General features: G+C 36.1%; 1 protein-coding gene across 1 annotated transcript; it reads right to left on the bottom strand.

The window, feature by feature from the left end:
* Positions 1-21,191: 21,191 nt before the first annotated feature.
* Positions 21,192-23,151, bottom strand: LOC143529362 (small ribosomal subunit protein eS1-like). Its single transcript, XM_077025181.1, has 6 exons — positions 23,023-23,151; positions 22,821-22,926; positions 22,047-22,184; positions 21,776-21,961; positions 21,491-21,691; positions 21,192-21,408 (listed from the first exon to the last, which is right to left on the bottom strand). Exons 1-6 carry the CDS (start codon positions 23,079-23,081, stop codon positions 21,316-21,318), a joined length of 783 nt encoding a protein of 260 aa, XP_076881296.1. The 5' UTR covers positions 23,082-23,151; the 3' UTR covers positions 21,192-21,315.
* Positions 23,152-25,923: the final 2,772 nt, after the last annotated feature.

Below are 25,923 nucleotides of genomic sequence, written 5' to 3'. Positions count from 1 at the left end.
GCCTTGAAATTTCTAATGTCCCATTATGCATATAATATTAAATTGTGTCTTAAGAGGTACAACTCGCCTAACCCATCGATATACATTAAACATAGGGGTGACAAATGGGTTGGGTTGGGTTGGGTCGAAACCGGTTATGGGTCGGAACGGGTTAGGATCGAAATGTGTCAGGGTTGGAACGGGTCAACTAAAAAAAACGTTGTTATGGTTCGGGTCGGAACGGGTCAGGGTCAAAAGGTTCGGGTCATAACGGGTCCGGTTCAAAATGGGTCAAGGTCGGAACAGGTCAAAACGGGTTTCGGGTCTTTTTTTTAACAAGGACAACGGAGGAAATGTTTTAGTTTTATCATTAAAGTTCCAGTCTAGTTCGTTTCAGCACTTAACAACTCATTTTTACAGCAAACAACATGCTAAACAACTCGTTTCATCGATTTTTCAGTCCATTTCAGCACTTAACAACACATTTTAAAAACAAACAACATGTTCATTTCAGGAAGTTTTCAGTTCGTTTCAGCACGTAACAGCTCGTTTTTACAGCAAACATCATGTTAAACATCTCGTTTCAGCGATTTTTCAGTCTGTTTCAGCACTTAACAACTCGTTTAAGCACTTAATAGCTCGTTTTTATAGCAAACAACATGCTAAACAGCTCGTTTCAGCGACTTTTCAGTCGTTTCAACACTTAGAAGCTCGTTTTATCAGCAAACAGCATGTTAAACAGCTCTTTTTAACAATTTTTCAGTTTGTTTCAGCACGTAACAACTCATTTTTACAGCAAACATCATGTTAAACAGCTCGTTTCAGCGATTTTTCAGTCAGTTTCAGCATTTAACAGCTCGTTTCAGCACTTAATAGCTCGTTTTTACAGCAAACAACATGCTAAACAGCTCGTTTCAGCGATTTTTCAGTTTGTTTCAGCACTTAACAGCTCGTTTTAACAGCAAACAGCATGTTAAACAGCTCGTTTCAGCAAGTTTTCAGTTTGTTTCAGCACGTAACAGATCGTTTTTACAGCAAACATCATGTTAAACAGCTCGTTTCATCGATTTTTCAGTCCATTTCAGCACTTAACAGCTTGTTTCAGCACTTAACAGATCGTTTCAACACGTTTTGACCAGTTTTGCAGCAATTCAGCAATAAAAAATCAGCAGTTCAGCTCGTTTTTGCCCGTTTCAGCAGGTTAATAACCAATAGTTCAAAACGTTTTGTGTTTTCAATCCAGAAAACAAGTATAGGAAAACGTTTAGTGTTTTCAAAACCAGTATGCAAGTATGTCCGTGTTTTCAATCCGAAACCTGGTGTCGCATGTAACAGAGTTTTCTCAAAACCAAATGAATGCATTTGACTCGCTAACTATTACCTATTACAAGTGTTTTAAGTTATGAGAGTATGTTCAACAACACATGACTCTAAGACCCACGTATGAACTCACACACAAACACAAACTTGACCTGACGAATCGTTGGTGATAATAAGTAATGTCAAAAGTACCGAAAGTCCTAACATGTATCCACACAACATATCATGGCAAAGCCACCAAATATTCATCATACAACTTAACTTATGATCATTCAGTTCACGAGACGTATTCTGTCATGTACAAACTGATTTTATTCACAAAAAAAGTTTAACGATAAATTCTACAAAATTTACCACAGTATGATATATGAATCAGGTTTCTCAAACAATTTTTATTATATTTTTCTCAAGAATAGAAAACTCACAATAATTCAACCATTACAGATAGGTACTAATAGTTCAGCAGATTGCGCAACAAAAACTAATTTCATGGTTCTATCAACTCATTAAACCAAATTGTGTAAGACCCATTGGGTTATCTTTTAAACTCATAATACTAAGTTCCAGAAGTGAAACCAACCCGTTTGGATTGTCATTAGGGAGTTACGGTGTTCGAAATATGGACCAGAATATAACTCACCAAATCAGCTTTGACATATGTTTTTGTAAAATTATAAAAGGTATTCAACACTCATCCAAAAAGTACAAACTTTACCTTTCTGGAAAATAGACTCAGGATACTATATCCTAAAATCAACAATTGATTAATAATCATCTTTTAACAGTGAGTTACATACCAATCAATAAATGAGAACGAATCTGTCAGCCAACTGTTCTCAACAAAACTCAAACCCTAACATGTTTATGACATCACTAGGGTTCTAATTAATCATGTTAAAAACCCCCGTTAGAAAATATAAATCCAACAATGATAAAAAGTAAAGATTATAAAACGTCACTTGCAACTTGTATCAAGACTGTTTAAATTAGAACGAATACTAATCAATTGAATCCAAGACCTAATTGCTTACATTCAAACCCTCGAACACCCAAATTTCTCAAAATTAAAGTATAAATCACCTACCTAACTAAGATGAACTTCAATCGATGTTAATGAGTGATGAAAGTATTAGCAGCAGGTGATGGATTAGGGTTCAGATTGGTTACTGAAGGGTGGATGTATGGTTGGTCACACAAAAGAATTAGAATGTGACTATTAATTATCCATAGTCACACTTTTGTTTTAATGTAACTGTCACACCCTCCCTTAGGGCCTAGGCGTGTGACCAATAGTTGGTACCTGCTTTGAAAATATATCAGAGTTTTAGAGGAAGTCTTTAGTTTATAATAAAATATTAATTTATTTTTTGAAACATTAGTTTATTTGTAAAATATAACAAAATATTTGATTTAATATAAAGCTTCTCGAATAATAAATATTCAAGAGTTTGATTTTCAAAACTTTGGTTTATTTATAAAACTTTGTTTAAATATTGTTTGCAATATTTTAATAATTTAAAATATTGAGCCATCTCTACCTTGCGAGCATCTATCTCCATTAATTGGCTATAATTCCATGCTACCTGTGCTAACTTTATTTCCTGTAATATTTGGGGGGAAATACGTCAGCGATATGCTGGTGAATCGTTGACTCTAAAAACATTTTTATAAATCTTTCTTTGACTGACAAGATAGTTTTCATGAAACAATCTCAGCAGAAACGTCTATTATTTCTTGGATTGTGCCACTGCCATACACACACAATTACGGTTCTCCGGGAATTGACACCCTTTGAAGAACTTTTATTATGACCTCTATTCTGCGGCCACGTAGCCTTGACTGATAGACTAGATTGATTATGTTTGGATCCAGACACATGTGTACTCGGTCTGAGTTGTTTTTATTTTCCATCTTGTATTTTAATAGGGATCACGCAATCCCATAAATCTTTATTTGACTGTCTTTGTTTAAGATAAACAACCCGTTTATCTTGACTGATTGATAAAGGTTTAACGTATTCACCTGTGATTGTCTGTTCTGAATGATGTGGTGATCTCGTTTGAAAACCTTTATGAATGAATGAATGAATGATCGACTTCTTGTATGATTGACCTATAATAATATAGGTTTATGTAAATACCCGGATCGTCTCTTAATCCGGCTACAGACCTTTAGTCTGGTTTTGACAGCTTAAACCTTGATTGATCTTTTGTTTGAATAAAATATGTTTGATATGAATTCCATCTCTTTATTTGCTAACCATGTGCTACGTTTCTTCTTCAAGAAGAAATGTCTATGATATGTTTCTTCTATAAGAAGAAACGTCATTTATCTATAACCTTTGTTTGTTAAGTCTTATGTTTCTTAAAAATAAAGAAACACTATCTTAACTATAACCTTAAGTTTCTCAATCATAAAGAAACTATATATTTAATATAATCTTTGTTTAGATCATTTTGTATTTCTTAATTATAAAGAAATTTTATTTAGTTGTTGTACTTTGATCAAGGTCTAGGCTATACCCCCGACTAGGGTCTAAGCCATTGGAATAATAATATTTTATTTGGGCAGAACCCATACCTTGCTTAGGTTATTATTTTCTAGATTCTCGGGCAGCACTTCGACGCTTGCACGTCCTTTGAGAATCTTGATCAACAACTCCTCAACACACAAATCGAGGCAACGTTCGGGAGTCGCCGGGTCGTGCACGTACTTCGAGGCAGAATGTTGGGTCGTCTCGGGTCGACACGGTTTACGAGGTCGTTCCGCGTTTCGAGATCGGCACGCAAAACGAGGTGTGTCGGTCGTCGGTATATGGTGCGGATTACGAGGTTATAGTTTTCGGGTCGGTGGCACGGAAATCGAGGTAGATAGAGAAAGTTTCTAGAGTGAGAGTGGGGTGGTGTGATGGAAATGAGCCATGGGACGTCCACATGGCAGACACGTGTCACCGTCTTAACCACACTCTGCCACGTGTTGACACGTGGCTCACACTTGGCTGCCACGTGTCACATCGTCTGCCACGTGTCACCTCTGGGTGACACGTGTTGATGTGTCATCAAGGACCGTCGTGTACCGCGATGGCCTCTTTGGCTATGCCCATCGCGTATCGCGATGGGTCAATAAATCAAGATTTTTATTTTTAAACCCCATTAGTTTTACTAATATGTCATTTTTGGATTGAAAATTTGGGGATGTTACAGTAACTGTTAGCTTTTAGCCATATATAAAAATTTATAAGTGGCTATAAAATAATGCTTTGTGGTCACATACACCCGTAAGTGTGACCATATGTATAAGCTTTTAGCCACATATGATACAATTAAAGTGTGGCCATTAACTACTAACGGTCACACGTTTTGTTTGCTGTCACCGTTAACTTTTAGCCACACATAAAACTTATAAGTGGTTAACAAACAATTCTCTATGGTCACATATACCCGTAAGTGTGGCCATATGTATTAGTTTTAACCACATCGTTATCAAACTACTGTGAGCGTAGGTCATATTTGGCCATAATTTACTAAGTGTGGCTAGTAAAAGTCACATTTTTTATGAAAGTGTGGCTAATGGTTTCGAACAATTGTGTTTTTTGTCATACGAATTGAAAAAGTGTGGCTAAAGGTTCCAGCAGGTGTGATTTTTTGTCACAAAAATCTAATTTATGTGGCTAAAGGTTCTAATAGGTGTGTTTTTAGTTCTAACAGGTGCGTTTTTAGTCACACGAATAACAAATGTGTGACGAAAGCGACCTTCAACCACACATTTAGACCGAGGTGTGGCAAACCGCCCAGAGCATGTGTGTGGCCAAAACACAATATTCACGTAGTGAACTGGGTTGTGTTGGTTTGGTTGAATTTAGTTCTTTCCTAGTGCTGGTTAGGTGTATGTGTTGGAATGTTAGTCCCACATGTGTTGTTAACAGATTCAATAGGCTAGTTTTGGTTTGTACAAATTTTTTGTTTCAAACTAAAGAATGTGTTGCTGTGTCAAGTGTGTCGTCTGAGAGCTTGTACCTGGGTGTATCTATTCATGTGAGGGGTCTTAAGATCTTGGGCTTTGATACTGAACTCTGAAGACAATTTTCGGTTTAGATATGACCCGTTAAGATTCTTTTGTCGTGCGACATGCTGGTATATCTTAACAAACTACGCTATTCGTTTCGGGCTGAAAAACACCAAAGTCGATGTGCTAGACAACCTTGGTGGTAATGAACATTTCATGTAAAACAACTGCCATTCATGGTATGTTTATTATACAACATGCACGTGTGTTATTTTATTGTATGTATATACGTATTAATTATTTTTATATTTAAACAGCATCACACCTTTTGTTATTACTTGAAGGAGATATGTCATCCAATTGTGCTGAGGCTTAGAAGTAGCAAACTAACACGTCTGAAAGTGAATTGGAGGATGTTAATTAATATCGTCGATTTCGGTGTGTTTCCAATTCGCCACACAGAAACGTACAAGGGTAAGAAATTGATGGGATGATATTGTGGTTTGGTGGCTGAGTCTAGTATGCAGAAAGGTCAACTTAGTTATCTGAGATTGAAATATATGTAAAAAAATGCTGCTAGCTGATGTTAACATTTTTAGGGAGCATGTGATCAATGAAGTTTGTGTGTATGCTAGGATGGGCAATGTGGAAAAAGAAAAGCTGGAGGAAGGTGTGTTTTACACGATAAGTTACAGAGTTGAAAGGGCGCTCTAACTGGAATGGTTGTTTTTTGTGAGACTTATGAAAAAAGTGTACGTATTTTAAAATTCGTGTTTTGGTATCGATTGGCTATATGAGATTTTATGTTTCGGGTATGTTATGAATGCTAGTAGTTTTTAAAAAAAGCAAATATTTATGTTACGATCATTGTTAATGTTTAATTTGTTTTCTTAAAAGTGGAATCGTGTTTAACAAAAAAGCGTTGTGTTAGACAAAAAACAATTTGTTGCCCGAAGTTAGTAGACAACACATATTTAATTGGTTGTTAATGTTCAATCTTTGTTTTTATTTATTTATAGAATGTGAATGTGTGTATAACAAAAGAGTAGTTTGTTAAGATATGTTACATGCAATGTGTAAATTGACAAATGTGAACACGTTCAAGCTAAATCTTCGAATTATTCAGATGAAAGAATAACAAAGCGATTAACAAAACCCGGTAAGTTTCATACAACAAACTAGTAAAATGTACAGATGGGTGTTTGAATTCTACAATATAATGAACAAATGATTGGAATAATGCAATGTTTTACAAGTAAATAAGCATCTAAAGTACAACAACCTGATTATCAAATAACAAGTCTGGTTAGTAATGTAAAAAGTGACGAGATGAACCAAGGAAATGACTCACATGTTTAATATATCGTATAACAACACACACACACACATCGAATCTTAGTAAACAACTAATTTAAAGTGGCACGTGTCGTTAAACCAAGTAATCATATGATTCCAAAAACATAACACCAAGTAAATAGTCGTTTTAGTGAATGCTAAAAAACATAAGTGTTTTATATTAAGTTTTGGATAAAAACAACGAAATTGAGTGAAAAAACGTAGTAATAAATTCTTGGAATCTTGTCGCATTTACGCCTGTCGTGCTCTTCAGACCCACATAATTGGCATATCCTCGGGGTCCGTGGTGATTTAGTTGTTATATGTTCATGAACGGATTTGAAGTGTTTCTTGGATACATGACCTTTAGTTCTAATGCCAAACGAAACACGAACAATGCCTTCAGAAGGTCGGTTATTCCCATTAAATTAGCAATTCGATCATTGTTGGGTTCAGATTGAGGAGCTGACGCAGACTCATTTGAGTGAACCATATATCCTTGTACAATTTATCTAGATAGAGATAGCTAATCCATTTTCCCAACATCATAGTTCTCGTAGCATCTTGCTTAACAAATGGGTTTGTAAAAGCAAATTGTTTAACATATCAACACAAACATAAAACATTAGGATATCTTTAATGTGTCTTTGTATAACAAGTCAAATTAAATTAACATAAAAAAAACACATACAAATATTATAACGGTATTAGTAATCAAGTATGTAAAATAACACACACCTAATATGCCACGCTACAGTTGGATTAATCTGTTAAAACAACACATATTGGCTAAACAAACCTGAATATATATATTCTTTGTAGTGATTATGTTTAGCAGAACAACACAAACAATATGAAAAAACAATACATGTGTAGATTTACTGTGATAAACAAACATGAAAGTTGTTTATCTTTTATGTTTGGGATAACAACAAAAACAATCTGGAAAACAACACATGTGTAGGGTTGGTTCGATAAAGTGTTTAAACTACGTTTAGGATTACTTTGTAAATACAGCACATGTTGGATAAATAAACCTGAATGTTTTCAGTTTATCTTTTATGTTTAGCATAGCACACACAATCTGGAAAACAACACATTTGTAGGGTTGGTTCCATAAGGTGTTTGTTCTTGTAACAAAAATTAGAAACCCCAAACTAACAAAATCAATAAGTTTATCAATCAACAAGAGTTTGGTATTTGTGAACAACACAATCAAACAGTAAAAGATTGATAAACAGATATACGTACCTGGTTTAACCGGATTGTCCATTCAAACAATGCAAAGTCTTATGTTGAACGATTGAGACTGCTTTCTTCTTATCATGATGTGATAAAAAATAATATATTGATTTCCAGCGCCTAACTTATAGCATAAGAGATCATGGAAAATTATAACCGATGGCGCTTGACTACAGAAATTAGGAATTGAATAGATTAGATTTTACAATATTGTCCTTTCTTATTTAATTATTATTTTTCATTTGCTTGATTTTGATTGATTCTTAAATTTCTCATCAAAATAACATTTTCTATTTGATCCTTCCTCTTTGACAGTTATACTTCATAACCTTGTTTAGATTTGAGTTCCAATTCGTGGGATCTTCATTACCAATATTCGCAATATTTATTTCACTTGCTTGAATCGCATCAGTATCATGCCAAAGTTAGTAAATTCATATCTAGAGTATTTGAGTTGCCGTTTTTTGTAAGTCCCCCCGGGCGACGGTCACAAAATGCACCAACAGCTTTAACGATTCTCTAACTTAGACCGTTTGTGGTGCAGATATGGCAGCTGTAGCAGGAGCCGGTGGTGCTGGTGGTGACGAAGGCGGTGATAACAACCGTCAGTTCTTTCCGGGGCACAATATGTATATCACACTGGACCCGGATGCTAGCGGTGTTGATGATTATCGCGAGATCATCACCTTTCTTACCCGCTCGCGTATCTTCCATGCTATTACTACAACTCTGCCCATATCTCTGCCAAACATAGAAGACTTTTGGCGAACGGTTGAGTATGATTGCAGAGTCGAGCCCCCAGTTATGCGCGCCACCGTTAACAACCAGGTGGTGCAGTTCTCTTCTGAGCAGATAAGGGTCGCCTTGCAGTTTGAGGATGAAACGAGAGATGATCCTACAGACTTTGTTGCTCTATTCAGAGACGGTGCATTTTTAAGAATGGGCTATTCTGGTCCATTGGGTAACACACAGAGACGCAAGGGATTTTTGTTGGACCAATGGCGCTTTCTCATGCACGTGATGATCGTGTGCATGTCGGGTAGAAAGGCTGGTACGGACGGTATGGGTGCCAAGATGCAATCGGCAATGACAGCACTGACTTACAACAAGCGTTACAGCTTCAGTCAGATGGTGTTCTATGAAATAGACCGTCAGAGACGAGCGGTGGCTCGTGAAAGATTCTTGATGTATCCTCGGTTTTTACAAATGATCTTGAATCACGTAGCTCCTTCGCTACCTCAGCGCCGACCGATTCATTATGTTGAAAGCGTCAGCAAGAGGATATTCGCACAGTGCAGAGCGTCGAGTGCTCGAAGTAAACCAGAGCTTCGTCCACGACATACTCCGCTATTTGGGTATTTGATAAACCCGGCGTATGTTGCTCCTCGTGGAGATGAGTTTCGGGATCCGGCACCGCAACAGGCTGTTGTCTCTCAACCACCACCTGTGGTACAGCCAGCGTTGCCTGCTGCTCCTGTTGTGGCGCCAAAGGATCAAGTAGACCTTGAAGCTGCTTTTGGTGGCCAAGAATTTTTCGATATAGAACGAGTTGATCCTGAGGCAGAGGTTCGGGTCTCAGTAGCAGAGGTTTCTAGTGCTGATGTGCCGTTGGTAGCTACGTCGGTAGCTGATTCTGAAAGAACCGACTCTGACTCCTCAGCTGATGATGTTGCTGAAGCAAGACAAATACTGGTCGCTCAAGAAAGGATTCATGGGAAAAGAAAGAAAGATACAGATGACAGTGAGTCCGATTTTGAGGAGGAGTTGGGTCGTTTGATTCGTCGATCTAAGAGGGTTAGAACTGGTGAAGGTTCGGGAGCTGGTGAAAGCTCGATGGTGGTTCGTTTCTCACCACCTGCTCTATCTGGACTGACCATGGTCCCTGCATCGGTGTCTGTGACAGGACCAATCACCTCAGGTGCCCCCGTGTTGACAACATCATCTTCTTTTGGCATTCCACCGACCACATTTCAGCTTACGCCCCCAGAAATTGTTTCCTTGCCACCTCCTACACTTACTCCATCGGAGGTTGTTGCAAGATTCATAGAGTCGACGCTGGTTGCCACCGCAGGGTTATCTGTTACAATACCACCTGCGGTTACGTTTCAACCTGTTTCTGATGTCCCAGCTACTTTGGAAATCCCTTCACCGTATGCTCAAGACACCTCTCATATGAGTTTTGATTTTGATGCAACCTTATCTGACTCGGACAGAATAGCAGCTCTTGAAAGGGTCGTGGCGGAACAGTCGAGAATAAATCTGATCCAGACTCACGCTATTCAGCGCCTTGTTGCAGAGAATCAGATTCAGTCGTCCCTCCTGATTGAGCACGGTAAACTTTTTGATGCCTTGAAACAGTTCTTGGCATCTCAGGGGGAGACGAGCTGCAAAGGTGATGAGTTGAGGACAAAGAAGAGGAATGATCGAGACGATGATCCCAATGCATCGAAAGGTGCAGGTGGTGAGTTACCAAGAACTGAACAAGCTCTTGGGACCTCCACATCTCAGGGGGAGTCTACGGGTGCAACTGGTGAATCGGGGGGTGATGACGTGGTGGTAGTAGATGATGAGGAGATGGTGGATTTTGATATTGAAGGTGACGACGATGTGTTACCGAGTGAAGAGATTGAGAAGATAGGGGCTGATATTGTAATTGATAATGAGATTGAAAAGGGAGAGATTGTGGAAGAAAACGTTGAGCATGAAATTCTCGAAGTTGATAAGTCAGATATGGGTCAAGATATGGGAAGCGATGAGACTGAATGGGAAGAGCAGCCGAGATGGAAAGAAGGCTACGTTAAATGGTTCGTAAAGACAAAGAAACCGGCGGTTCCTACTATGTTCAATAAGAGTTACAACATCAAAGGATATGCTGAATCGAAGAAGGGGATTATATGCTGGTTATATGATGAGCAGTTGAGGCTGTTTGTGATTAAACGTTTTGATGGAGTTCAGTATTTCAAGAGATTGTTGAGATCGTTGAATACCTTGCCGGAGTGTGAGGTGAAGGATTTAGCCAAGTTGGGGTTGATAAACAGGAGTGATGATAATATGGCTAGGATTATTGGGAAGATCGTTTGGAAAGAAAGTATAAAAGAGAAAAAGTTCGAGTTATTAAAGCCGAAGAAAGGAAAGCTCGTTGAAGATAAAGACAGAGGTATGAGAGCTGATGGCAAACCTTGGATGATAATGAAGTATAAGCCGACCCGGTGTTTAAAAGAAGTGCCGATGAAACAAATGCCCAAGGATGTCTTAAAGAATCTGAAATGGTGGTATATTGATAGTGAAACAGCTGAAGCGGTGATGGAGGATGAAGATGAACAAGAGTTGCTGAGAGTGTATGATCCAATGCACTTGGTGAATTTGTCTAGTGCTGACTTGCAGGTGCTGAACGAGAAAAAGATATTCTATTTTCCGGCTTGGAAAGAAGAAGCCAAGAAATATCAGAGAGTAGTTTCCGTTTGTGTCAGAGAAGGAGTTCATGCTTGAAGACGGGTGACTTGAGTTTTGGGATTACAAGACACGTGATTGAAGTTAGAGATATGAAGCTACTGCCAAGGGGGAGTCTATTGGTACATGATGTCAGTAGTTCAGTATCTAGTGTCTGTAATCGCGTTAGTTTGTTTTTGTTTTGGTTTGTAAAGGTTGTCCCACAAGTTCGCCTGTTATAAGCGAACTTGTGGAACAAGCGAAGTTATTGACAACTTCGCCTAGCATGTTAGGCGAAGTTGTCGAAGACCTTATATACAGTGGTTACGGCTTGTATTTGTAAGGGGTTCAGTACGTGTAATTGTGATTTGGCTATCACGTGTTAAAGGAGTTGCAATACAACGTGTCTATTGAGTACTGTAACGTGTCTTTGTACTTGGGTTTAACGTATATCGCGTCTAACACTCGTATCGTCTTACGTAGGGATTCCGCACCTAAGTAATACGAGATATTTCCGTGTAGATCCGGCTGGGAACCTACAGAGACGACCTACTTCCTATCACCTCTCGGTCTCTAAGAAGGTGCCTACCCGCTAATTTTAACTAATTAATATTCCCACTTAAACCCTACGGTTGATCACCCCGCAAACAATCTCTAAACACAAAGTAAAGAGTTCAAACAAGCTAAAATTAACCAAAACCGATTCAATCAATCAAAGCAAGAGGTAATTGAGTATTATTAATCAAAATGCCGCCACTAAACACAACCTAATTCAATGTTAAACCAAACTTTTCATTAACAATTCAAGTCATGATCATCAACAATCCAATTTACTTACTAAAACCTAATAATATTCATCTAACCTAGGTAGAACTAACTACTTTAGCCTAACATTAGTTTTGGACAGCAGCATATATTCAAGTTAAACATCATAAACATCAACATAAACATAAGTAAACTCATTCAATATTCAATAACAATCAAACACAAGTCAATCTTCAAGTTACTTGCAAAACAATCCAAAGTAAAAGATCAAATTAACTAGTTAAGTATCTTGAACAAAAACACAAAGTTTATGAGTGATTACTTAATGATTATGGCTGAGTTTATGGATGTAGATGATCCCTAGCTGCTGTACCGAACCTTCCTTGGTCTTCTTCTTCTTCTCCGAGCCATCCTCTAGCCACAACACAGCCGCCACACAAAATTTTCTCTTCTTGGTTGCTGCTGAAACTTGCGATCGGACCAGTAGGTAGGAGTTAGGGTTTTCTTTTTTATAATTAATATATCATGCATGTAAGGCTTCTAACTTGTGGTTGGGTCGGGCCTTGAGTTGTAGTATTAAAACTTGATCAAATAAGCCCTTTGAGTCTCCAAACTTTACTCTTTTTTCCTTAAAACACAAAACCTACAAGTAATCAATCCAACTTTATAAAATCAAGCAAAAACAAGCTATAACTCTTAATAATTAAACTAATAAGCAATTAAAACATGATAAAACGATAAGGAAAGTAAGTGTGTTTTACAACACACCATGCCACATTAACAATTTTTGACAACTAGGCATGCCACGTAAAGATCATCATAACAGAGTTAGTATTTCGTTAGTCGTGGTCCTTGTGGACCTGTATGAAGAAAAGGGTTAAAAGTTATGACTGTTATCAGCCAACTCGTTAGTTTGGGCTGTTATTTTCCAACAATTAATATTTTGGATTATTTAAAACCAATTTTCCTATAAAATAATTTAGTTAGTTGTGTTTAGGCTAATGAGGCATACATGTCAGTAGGGTTATATAATGAACCACAACATGTTCCAAGCAAAATGATTCATGTGAAATAGAATATTTGAAAATAAGATATTAATTTGCCTTGAGTTAGAACAAGTTCTAATCAAAATTGACTTAGCTTTAAATTAGTCAACTGAAAATGCAGCAAAATGTTAATAGACTCTTTCACTTTTTATAATATAAAAGATCTCACGATTTATCACATGAAGCAAAACTATAGTTAGTAGTAACAGCATGAGGTTATGTTAATAAATCAAAACTTTATTTTAATAAATGTCAATAAAAATATGGTTATGAATTAATAATAACAATATATGTTACAAAATAGTTATTAATTAGCATAATTATTATCACTTAATTGTTTAAAATCTACACCGAGCTTATAAATCCATTCTTCTTATTTTTATTTCTACCACCTTTGTGCGGATTTCTTATATTACTAAAAAATGATGAAGTTAGTGATTACATGTTTCATTATTTTCAATATGGTTTTCATCCAATTACTTGATTGTAAGTTATATATCTTAATTTGTCCCCTCTACTTTACTCACGAATGTCTCGATTGAATTGATACGTATTTCTTATCTTTTATTAGGCACACGAATTGGGAGCAGTGAAATAGGTGTTTTAAAGTCGTCAAGCAAAATTGGCTGGTCCATTTGCAATTTTAATTTTGGGCATGGCACCGGACTTGATTATTGTTGTTGTGACGAACGTATATACTGCTATGCTACTTATGATGCATGTGTCAAAATGTGCTTAACTTTGCCCCCAAACCCAAATTGTCATGGCTAAAGCTAATTACTTATTATGTAAGAATTTTGTAGTTCCTCTATATGCATCATTGATTCGAATGAAGAATTTTCTTTCACCGCCTAAAATGGCATATATAATAAATGAGTGTGTATGGTCTTGACTTATGGTCTGATTACAAAATTAAAATTTCTTCTTATTAAATATCCCTTGCATTGTCATAAACAAACTTACAGTTTTGCAACATCATGTATTAGAATTTTTCGCATAGGCTAGTAAACTGTGATTAAAACCATGCCATAATTAAATTTCTTAAAATGTGTTTTGCCTTTAAAAAGTTGTTCGAACTGTGGTTGATGTACATACAGGGCTTTTATCTGATAAAAAATAAAACTGTTTCAAAAATCAATTTGTGAAGTGATACATTTAACTTTAGTAAGGCACCTTAACTCACGCACGTTCGATCGTAATTATTTTCTAAAGCATAGTTCTAATTTCAATTTAAATACAAGTCTTTCTGTAACTTGGAAATTCACTCCGACAATAAACAGAAATACAATACAAACATTTAAGTAGGTTTTGATAGTTATACTTCATAACCTTGTTTTAGATTTGAGTTCCAATTCATGGGATCTTCATTATTAATATTCGCAATATTTATTTCACATGCTTAAATCGCATCAGTATCATGCCAAAGCTAGTAAATCATCTTTAGAGTACTTGACTTACCATATTTGGACACATGTCTCAACCATTGGGGTAATAACCGAACTAGAAAAACTCGATGCCATTTACAAGTGGCTGCCACAGGTTTTTATGATCACCCCACACTCTCTCCATGGTCTTATCGGGTATTACCGCCGGTTTGTTAAAACTATGCTAAAATATCTTTTCTATTAGCCGAAATTCCAAAATTGCCAAAACTTTAATGCCACCGATCTGCAATGGCTTCTCGTTAGTTGTTTAATGATCGTTAAACTTAATTTATTTACTTTTCCGTATTATTTTAAAATCATGATCTTTAATTGAAGTCTTTAATAAAACAATTTAAACACAATTCCATAATTGCGATTATCATTCTATTTTTATCATCAAAATATATCATTTCTAATCGAATAAAATTGGAAAATTGGTTTAATTAAACCCAAATATTAACTATTGGCCGATGACGGTCATAAATTTTTACCTGTATGTTCACATTGGTCAGCGAATAAAGGAATGTTAACTCAGTTAATCTTATGCTTACGTGGCACTCTTTGTTGTCAAAATTTAGATTACGTGGCATAATAAGTGACAATCAATCATAATAATAACAATAATACTAATTACAATAATAAAAGTGGACCTATATGAAAAAAAAATAGTTAAAATTTATGATGGTTATCAGCCAGCTCGTTAGTTTGGGCTGTTATTTGCCAACAATTAATAGTTTGGATTATTTATAACCAATACTCCTATTAAATAATTTAGTTAGTTGTGTTTAGGCTAATGAAACATGCATGTCAGTAGGATTATATAATGAACCACAACATGTTCCAAGCAAAATGATTCATGTGAAATAAAATATCTGAAAATAAGATATTAAATTGCATTGAGTTAGAACAAGTTCTAATCAAAATTGACTTATCTTTAAATTAGTCAACTGAAAATGTACCAAAATGTTAATAGACTCTTTCACTTTCTATAATATTAAAGATCTCACGATTTATCACATGAAGCAAAACTCTAGTTAGTAGTAACAGCATGAGGTTATGTTAATAAATCAAGACTTTATTTTAATAAATGACAATAAAAAGATAGTTATGAATTAATAATAACAATATACGTTACAAAATAGTTATTAATTAGCATAATTATAATCACTTAATTTTTTAGCATCTACACCGAGCATATAAATCCCTTCTCATTTTTAGTTGACAAAATGGCAAAAGACGTCCTTTATGTTTAAACGTTTTTTCAATGGACGTCCTTTGGCCAAACATATAGTAGAAAACGTACGTTATGTTTCAAATCCCTATCACGTTACGTATTTTTTCACTAACCTCGTTAATTTTGGTTAAATATGGCATGTGCAATGCACATGAGGGTAGATTCGTCTTTGTTACTCTTAAGAGACTATTTATGTAGATAATTTAATGTTTGAGCCATATTAAAAACATTTAAAATAATAAAACAAAATAAATATTAATTTTTTAAATCTCACACCTGCTTTTTACTCTCTCTCTCTCTCTCTCTCTCTCTCTCAAAACTCCCATCTTGTGATAGCACAAACAACCACTGCAACTTCTAATCATCTTCTCCGACTGAAACTAAACCGACGACCTTTCTACATGAACCAATATTTATCACCACCACGCATCATCATCTTCTCTCTCTGATTTGTACAGATCTGCAAGCCACGGTGGTGGTATCCGGAGCCCTAAAACGTTATTGACTGGTCCCTGAAGCCTCGAACACAGAAACCGATTGTCTTTACTTCACGTATTCACCCTCAATCTCAGATTCCGTTCATGGATGGCAACTTCTTCTTCGTTTACTTCCCCTAATTTTCGTTTCAGTACGCAGGAAAGATCTCAGATTCTGAAATCATGGCACCCACTCTCACTGGTAACACCGAACCGATCGACCACATCATTCATTGCAAACCCTATATTTTCTAACTACGAATTTCGTCAACAAACCATAGATGACTTCCTTTTCAGTCAATGATAGGTGTAGGGGTGGTTAGGTACAAAAATGGTCGGGTTCCGATTGTTGGATTTCGATGGTAGTTTGGAAGATATGAGAGGTGGTAGTTGATGGTCGGGTATTTTGTATACATATTAGTGTATTAATTATGTAGTTTTATTGAGTATATTGTTAGAACTTTGGTACTTCATACGTGCTTTTGTATTTCAGGTAATTGATCGTTAAAGATGCTAAATGCGAGACCTGTACGAACATGGAATGATATCTCGGGAAGACCGAAGCATGATTTGATGTCTTGGGAAGTGTTACAAGGATTCGGGAAGAGTATGGATGAGAAATCATAAGCCAATGCTAAAACTGAACAAGATGGGTTGACAAAATGCGACCTTGAAGTAAAACGAGCATATCCTGAGCTAGAAAATGAGTTACGGGAGCCATAATATATGAATATTGGGTTTCTCGACGAGAGGAATCCAAATATGAGGTTTTCTTAGGTATCGGTATGCGATGGGTAGGGTCTATGGCCATCGCGATACGCGATGGTCTTAAAAAACGTGAAAAAACGGATTTTGACCTATATCTTCTGTTTTCCGAACCCTAATCAGAATTGATGACCAGCAGAAACTATTAGACGATTTTGGGTGAATTCCAGGGCTACCAATCATCTCTTGATCAATCCTAATGGCCTTCCTCATCATAATTGAAGATCTATCGATGACGATGCTCGGCTAATCTTCTCCGAATCATACCTGGGATGTAATCTGTTAGGTTGCATGAGATTACTGTAAGTTACCTACTTGAAGTCCCGGGTGTGATTTGCTTTGTTAATTGATTGAAACTCGTTTACTTGTTTGTTTGCTTAATTCTCTAAATTCAACTTAATTGCTTGTGTTATCAGCACTAAAAACCAGTCACTTCATAATTAGAAATCTGTTACACGAATACATTGACCACATACTCCTGGTGGATATGATACCTTACTTATCCTATCTATATAGTTTAACTAGGTTTTTGATTGACTCAAACGACGGTCATCAGTGGTAGCAACCAACGACCGGGGCATAGGGCAGAGTCGATGATGGTTGACTGGTGGTCTTTATAAAGTGAGAGAGGGAGATAAGAAAAGGGGAGAGAAAGAAGGGAGAGAGTGTGTTTTATTTATTTTTGTTTTTTAGTTTTAATTAATAAATAGATTGTAAAATTACAAAATTACCCTCATGTGCATTGCCATGACCATATCTAACGAGAAAAATTAACGGGGTTAGTGACAAATGATGTAACGTGAAAAAGATTTGAAACATGAAGTATGTTTTCTGCTATATGTTTGGCCAAATGACGTCCATTGAAAAAACGTTTAGACATAAAGCATGTCTTTTGCCATTTTGTTTTTTTATTTTTATCACCTTTGTGCGGATTGCTTACATTACTCAAAATGGTAAAGTTAGTGATTACATGTTTCCTTATTTTCAATATGGTTTTCATCCAATTACTTGATTGTAAGTTATATATCTTAATTTGTCCCCCCCCCCTTCTTTACTCACGAATGTCTTGATTGAATTGATATGTATTTCTTATCTTGTATTAGGCACACGAATTGGGAGCAGTGAAATAGGTGTTTTAAAGTCGTCAAGCAAAATTGGCTGGTCCATTTGCATATTTAATCCGGTCCCTCGCACCACCAATATGAACGCTCTGCCCACGAAGAGCTCACGGATTTGTTTTTGGTTGCCCGGATGGAGACTTGCCAGGAGGTCACCCATCCTAGTACTACTTCCACCTAAGCGCTTAAACGTGGATTTTTCATGTGCTCCACAGCCAACTAAGCCCAAAACGCGTTGGTGATTGAAGAGGCGGGACATTTACTTATGAACCAAGGATCTCTTTTGTCCACGGCCGATGTGGGATTTGCCTAAGAGTGGGACGATGTTGTGTTTGCCAAGGGTGTTACAAACAACCCCCCTTTAGACTCATCGTCCTCGATGAGGCGTGTCCCATCATCCCGAATGGCACAAGAGTGGCTCTGATACCAATCTGTCACACCCCAACCTACGGCGGAAATGTCGGGGCGTGAACCGATTGTCACAACTCTCAAGGTTACTATCATGCAACATTATAAGTTTCAATATCTATTTAATAATTTCAAATAAAACAATTACAGATGAGTAATCACTCCCCTTTTTACTTATTTTTAACCTTTTTGGGGACATATGCGTATCGTATCATATTTATCTATTATCTAGTATTCAAAATCGCAACTGTTTAATCCTTGTGTGTATATCAGTTTATGTCTAACTTGCTATTTGCTTACTTGCTTTATTTGAACCGCATTCGGAGAGGTCCAACATTATTAAATAGATATTGAAACTTATAATGTTGCATGATAGTAACCTTGAGAGTTGTGACAATCAGTTCACGCCCCGGCATTTCCGCTGTAGGTTGGGGTGTGACACATGGTACCGGGATTGATTATTGTTGTTGTTGTGACGAACGTATATACTGTTATGCTACTTATGATGCATGTGTCAAAATGTGCTTAACTTTACCCCCAAACCCAAAATGTCATGGCTAAAACTAATTACTTATTATGTAAGAATTTTGTAGTTCCTCTATATACGTCATTGATTCGAATGAAGAATTTTCTTTCACCGCCCAAAATGGCATATATAATAAACGAGTGTGTATGGTCTTGATTTATGGTCGGATTACAAATTTAAAATTTCTTCTTATTAAATATCCCTTGCATTGTCATAAACAAACTTACACTTTTGCAACATCACGTATTAGAACTTTTCGCATAGGCCAGTAAATTGCGATTAAAATGCCAGAATTAAATCTCAAAATGTGTTTTGCCTTTAAAAAGTTGTTCGAACTGTGGTTGATGTACATACAGGACTTTTATGTGATAAGAAATAAAACAGTTTCAAAGATTAGTTTGTGAAGTGATACATTCACAAGTGGCCGCCACCGGTTTCTATGATCACCCCATGCGCGCTCCTTGAACTTTTTGGGTATCACCGCCGGTTTGTTAAAACTGTGCTAAAACCGACATTCTAAAATTGCCAAAACATAATGGTCCCAGTCTACAATGGCTTCCCATTAGTTGTTTAATGTTCATTAAACCTAAATTTATTTACATTTTTTATTATTTTAAATCATGTTTTTTAATCTAAGTCTTTAATAAAACAGTTTAAACACAATTCTATAAATGTTATTATCATTCAATTTTTTTCTTTTAGAAGGGAATCATTTCCTAACGAATAAAATTGGAAAATTGGTTTTATAATATCACAACTATGGACGGTTGGCAAAACAATCCAACTAATGAGTTGCTGATGACGAACACAGCTTTAAACCCTTATTGTTCACACTGGTCTGCGACAAACAGAATGTTAACTCCGTTAATCTGATGCTTATGTGGCATGCTTTGTTTCACAAATTTGATTATGTGGCATGATATGTGAGAACCAGGCATGATCCATAGATGTGAAATCGGGTTCAACTAGGCAGAACCTTATTGAAGCCGGTTTTGAACCGACATCATCCATAGAGGTGAAATTGGGTTCTAACTCTGTAATTTGAAACTAGTTTGAATTGACCTAAACTAGTTAAAACCCAATTTCAAATCAGACAAACCCGATCCTTTCCCTTCAAAAAAAATTCCAACTCAACCTGATTTCGTAAGAACCCGTTTTTAACTTTTGTTTTGTTGACCAAATCTAAAACAATTTCAACCCAAAACCCAATTTGTGCACAGGGTAAGCCTCCATTGATAGCAAAAGGAGATTTAATATTTTGTACCTAAAAAGTTTGTGGTCATCCTCCATCGATAACTATTCACTACCCATAACTCTTGTTTATAAAACACACCGTCACCAAAATCATAGCGCATGCCAAAGAGATGGGTGGTGGTGTTACTATCATGACGGTGGTCATGATGATGGTGATGGTGATGGTGCTAGCCGTGCCCGTGTTCAGCGTGTCAAAAGCAGGGCCAAGTCCTGCTCAGTGCCATCGAGAGAAAGAATTAGGGGTGAGTGCATGCTACTCGGTGTTGCAAGGAGGAGATCCAAGCCGAGAGTGTTGCCGCAGAGTTAAGCTTAGCCACCCAAAGTGCATATGTCCCGAAGTCACACCCACATTAATTGCAGCCATCGGGGACCCCCACCGAGCCATTAGACTCGTTAAAAAATGTGGTAGAAGAGTTCCTCGTCATTTCAAATGCGGATGTAAGTATGTTTAGATACATTTATCACTTGATCTTGTTTTAATTTGTGTTTGTGTTTTAATGTTTGCAGGTGTGACTACTCCATGAATGGTTGATTGTCCCCTAGACGTTTTATATATGAACCTTTTTCAGTAAGAAATAATGGTGTAATTTTACTTTTGGTCAAGTCTATGCTGAAAGTATAAATTTAAGATGTTTGTTACTTGCAATGGTTTATTAAAAATAAACGAATTGTACATATTTTTACAAATTATAATGGCTTACTGTCGTTCAGTAACAAATTTATACAAATTTTTGGTTATCCGTGGACAGCTCACCATGATCAGGATCTAAACTCTGCATCAGCTATTCAACTTATTGACAAAACACATAACCAAAAAGCTCATTCAACACAGAAGACCAATGCACCATAATAAAAGACGAAGAAACTGCATATAGAACTTCAAGTCAAAACATTGATGCTAATTTCTATAAAAGAAAACACCACGGCATATTGTTTGAAGTTGATAAAATTAAACAAAACAAAAACGGAAATAAGCAACAAACTCTCGCTCAAGCACCAATAACCTCGGTTGCTTCAGGAATCACCTCATCAGCAGGCCTATCCACTTTCACACCTACATCTTCCGAGTAATCTCCATGAACCTACAGATCACAGTAAAAAAATACACAAAAAGTTATTATACGTTAAACAATATTATTAATGTATAAGTATATTAAGACTTACTTCCATCAATTTGCCAATGTCAAACTTGGGCGCCTTCAAAATCTTGACTTTGCGAATAAAAACATTCTGCAATGGATAGATGCTAGATGTCGCCTTCTCAATCTCCCGACCAATTGATTCGGGAATAAACTTCTGAACCAAGTCCTTAAGATCACATGACTGGGCTTGTGCAACCATGATCTCCCTCATCTTCCTACGTATCTGTTAAGATACGTAACATGGTATTAGTATAATGCACAAAAATCAGCATGATTGTCAAACATAAAACTTATAATGGTTACATACCTGTCGGATTTGACTCGATTGTGCATAGCATGTGCGTTTCACCTGGTTGGCACGCTTCTTAGTGAAGCCAATGCAGAACATTCTCAATGTGTAGTTATCGGTTGTCTTAACATCAACATGAGCTTCAATCAATGATTGCCATTTCTTAACGAGTGACCTCAGTTTATCTGTTGTGAAGTCCATACCCTATATAAAATGCAACCTTTTAGTAATTAAACATGAAAAGATTGAAGAAAGATTAAAAAGATATGAGGTAAAGATTGTGTCATACCCAAAAGTTGGTTAAAACATTCTTTCCTTGAACGTCTTCGGCTCTCAGACGGATCTTTCTGTAAGAATGGTCCTCATCATTTTGAAGGTCAGCCAGTGACACCTCAAACACACGGTGTTTTAGTCCTTCTGAAGCAATCTGATGGCATTAAAAAAACTATTATTTACTAACTTAAAAACCATGTAGCAATAAACACAGTATATACTTCAACTAGTAAAATAAAATTCAGTTGCAAAAAACACAATGTATGCCAAACTACAATGCCATATAACTAGAACAGTAAACAAACCAATCGTTCAGTAGCTTTTGTTTTTTTAATAGAACGAACGAAAAGGAACATAACCTGTTCATTCATTTATGTATAAGAAAGGTTGTTTAAGTTCATTCATTTATGTTTTTTCAAGTTTGGATATTCATATATCCATTTAAAATATTAAGCCAATTACAATATAGTCAAGTTTATAAAATTGAAATCTCACTCCAATTTCAATCCAGTTTGTTCATTTGTGCTTGTTTACGTTCACATCCCCATTAACAGACAATCAAAAAACAACATTCATTTTTTACAAACATAGAGCAATTTGTGCAGACAAACAAGCCAATAAACCATGCTAAAATGAGCATGCTACAGCTAACAATTTGTCAAAATTAACATAAAGTCACAATCATCAATATATATCCAATTGAAACTAGCAAGTTACAGGCACTGAATTCATTAAAACATAAACATATATATAATAAAACAAGTACGATTGCAAAATAAAATCAGATTACCTTAGTACCCTGAGTACGAGTAACAAGGGTTTTGCCAACATTTCTGGTGGTGAAGAGTGACGGAGCTTTGATATCATACCAGTCCTTCTTATAGAACGGATCTGCACTGTTAATTAATAATAATAACACATATCATTCAGTTCAATTCAATTCATTCAAATAACATGCTGAAGATATTATTATTATTATTTATAAAACTTACGCTTTCTTCTTTCCTCCCTTCTTTCCCTTTGAGATTCTCTTGTTCTTCCCGACGGCCATGCTTACGATTCCTTCCGAGCAGATGGAGGCTACGGCGGCAACACAAATCAACCAAACTCTAGGCACCCTGGATTTCCAATTTATACTTACACTTGGAGAATTTACGTTTACAGTCCTTGGTATTTCAAGTGGTGTTTAGTTCCGTCTAGGAGTCTTACGTTTATCTAGGATGTTCACGAGTCAAGCTACAGAGGTAGGGTACCAAAAAGACTCAAATACCCTTAAGTGCTACCCACGGGTTAACCAGAAGCCCCTCATAAGGCACCCGCGGGACATATGAACCACCCGCATAACTATTGGAAGGAGAAACACCCTCATAAGACATGCGGAAGCATCTTAGCATCCTCAGAAGTTATCCGCAAGACGGAATAGTCGTCCGCGTAAATAATTATGAGGTAATGCCCCGAGATAGCTGTCATTAATTGATAACATTCTAGAAGATATACCAAGATGCTTTCTTGAGCAATACGTGAATATATTAGCCAATTAGTGAAGGACACCTGGCCAGGTCGTTATAACCATGCACATGGCCAAGATTGTCTACCGTCCTATCATGCAAAGACACGTGTCCAGGTTGTTATACATGCACATGCAACGTATAAACTAAACCTGTAATATTAGGACACGTGTCCAGACGGTTACAAGAGCATCTTCCAAAGGGACAGCTGGCCCAATCACATTCCCACACCCTTCGGCTATAAATACTCTCTCAATCGTCATGAGGTATCCATATTCACTCCCACTGTACTATCTCAATTTACTTAAGTACTTTATCTTCATCGGAATTGTACTTATTCTCACGCCGGAGGGTGTTACGGGAAGAACCCCCCCCCCCCCCGTCCTTCCCGTAACGAGCTCACGGTGTCTGTTTTGCAGGTTCACGTCACTGGACTTTGGGAATTGACTTCATATCATGTCAGTAGTTAACCGTATCCTACCCTGCGGACTCATTGGATCTAGGACCCGTCAAGGGGAGTAGATCCGTGTTTCTTCACAAGCCTGGGTGGGTTTGAGCTTGAGCTCGAGATTAAATGTGTTAGCTCGGATCGGCTTGAGATCGAGCTTGAAGTTAAATGAGCCTAATACTGAGACAGTGAGTGGAGCCAAGCTGGGGTCGAGCTCGACTCGATTACAAAAATGAGTCAGGATCAAGCGTTTCAAATCAAGTATTTTTAGCTAGGTTTTATCGAACGAGCTACAAGTCAGTCTATGAGCGATGAGCTTTTCGAAAAACTCTGAATATTATGTGTCAACTAGGGATTACTATTTTTTTGTTATGAAACTAATAATAAAAAATGCTTGGTTACTCTTTTTGTAAAATTATCATTCAAAATGATTATAGTATAGTAGCAGATAAACGGGTAACACGCTACGCCATAATCTCCTTTTAAATAGCAAACTCAATCCTATTAAAATTAAAGCTTTGGATTTTGGGGTCGAAAAATTACTACCCGCGACCTTTTGAATCTTGTTCAGGAAGTCCACAACCTCCTAGGCTAAGAAACAAACTATATTAAAGGCAAAAGGGACAAATACATGTTGATTCTCTAAACAACATCTCTCGTCTTTATCAACCTTGTTTGACGCAATGTGGACCGTAACAAACTCATTATCCCTAAACATAACAACAAAGGCACTCCTATAAGGTTTTTTTTTGTAACTCCTTATAATACATCAAAAGTTCATTGGATATGATAAATTTGTTAATAGTGCAATATTGATTTTTGGTTTTGTTTGTTATTCTACTATGTTAGAAACCCGTGTATTACACGGGTTTGAAAAAATAAATCTCATTCATTATCTTATTATATGAATTATGTTCTCTATATTACAAAGGATGCTGCTAAACATACCATACCCCCCTCATTTTTACTAAATATAACTCTCAAGTATTTCATTAATACAATTTAAACTTTTTTTGTTTTTTTTTTTGTCATTTTTTTATTTTTTATTATTATTTTTTTAATATTTAGAAATGATTTTTGTTAAATAACAAAATATCACTTTTTTCTTATTTATAATAAATATTTTTTATTATTTAAAAATATGTTTTTTTTTCTATAATTGTTTTATTTCTTTATAAAAGGAAAATCAATTCTTGAACCCTCTTCACGCTCATGTCACATCGAGGTAGTTGATTTTTTAATAGTTGTTAGAGATAGTTTGTATTTTCTAAAACAAATTTCATATTATGGCCAAACTTATATCAATATATATATATGCACACACATACACATACATGGACGTTGATAATAATAATAAAATATTATTATTATGATCAAGAAAAATAAGCACAAAAGAGTGACATGCAAAAAAAAACAAATATAAAAACAAAAACTTTATAGTTTTTGGTTTGATATTTTAAAATAAAACTATAAAATGTAAAAAAAATGTTATAGAGAGTAATATGTCATATAAAATTGTTAAAAGTATAAAAAGTCTTAGGGAGGGGGTGGTACGTTTCGTCTCAACATATCTTTCTACTAAACAAAAAACTACAATAGTTTCTATTGGTAAAAAAAATTACCAAAATATTCAAATTTGGGGTTTAATGATATTAATTATTAATCATCCTTAACTAATAAAAAATAAACTTGTGCGGCTTACTTTATGTTTTTTTTTCTAATTCATGCCTTATGTTATAAACTTATTTAGTATGGCAACTACATAGTTGGTTATATCGGCAAAGAAAGTGTAATACCAATAAAGTGATAGGCATTTTATAACAATTTTTTTCAAATTTCAAACATGTTGTCTTACTAAACTTATAACTTCAGATGATCTTAACACATTTTACTCAACTCCAACAATATACAAGAAACTTAACGGTTATAGTGAGTTT

This window comes from Bidens hawaiensis, unplaced genomic scaffold, assembly GCF_021521415.1.
Source record: "Bidens hawaiensis isolate Kalapana, Puna unplaced genomic scaffold, B.hawaiensis_p1.1 tig00000636_1, whole genome shotgun sequence".
NCBI lineage: Eukaryota > Viridiplantae > Streptophyta > Magnoliopsida > Asterales > Asteraceae > Bidens > Bidens hawaiensis.
Note: the sequence above shows the minus strand (reverse complement) of the source record. Positions and strands in the feature narration are given on the sequence as shown.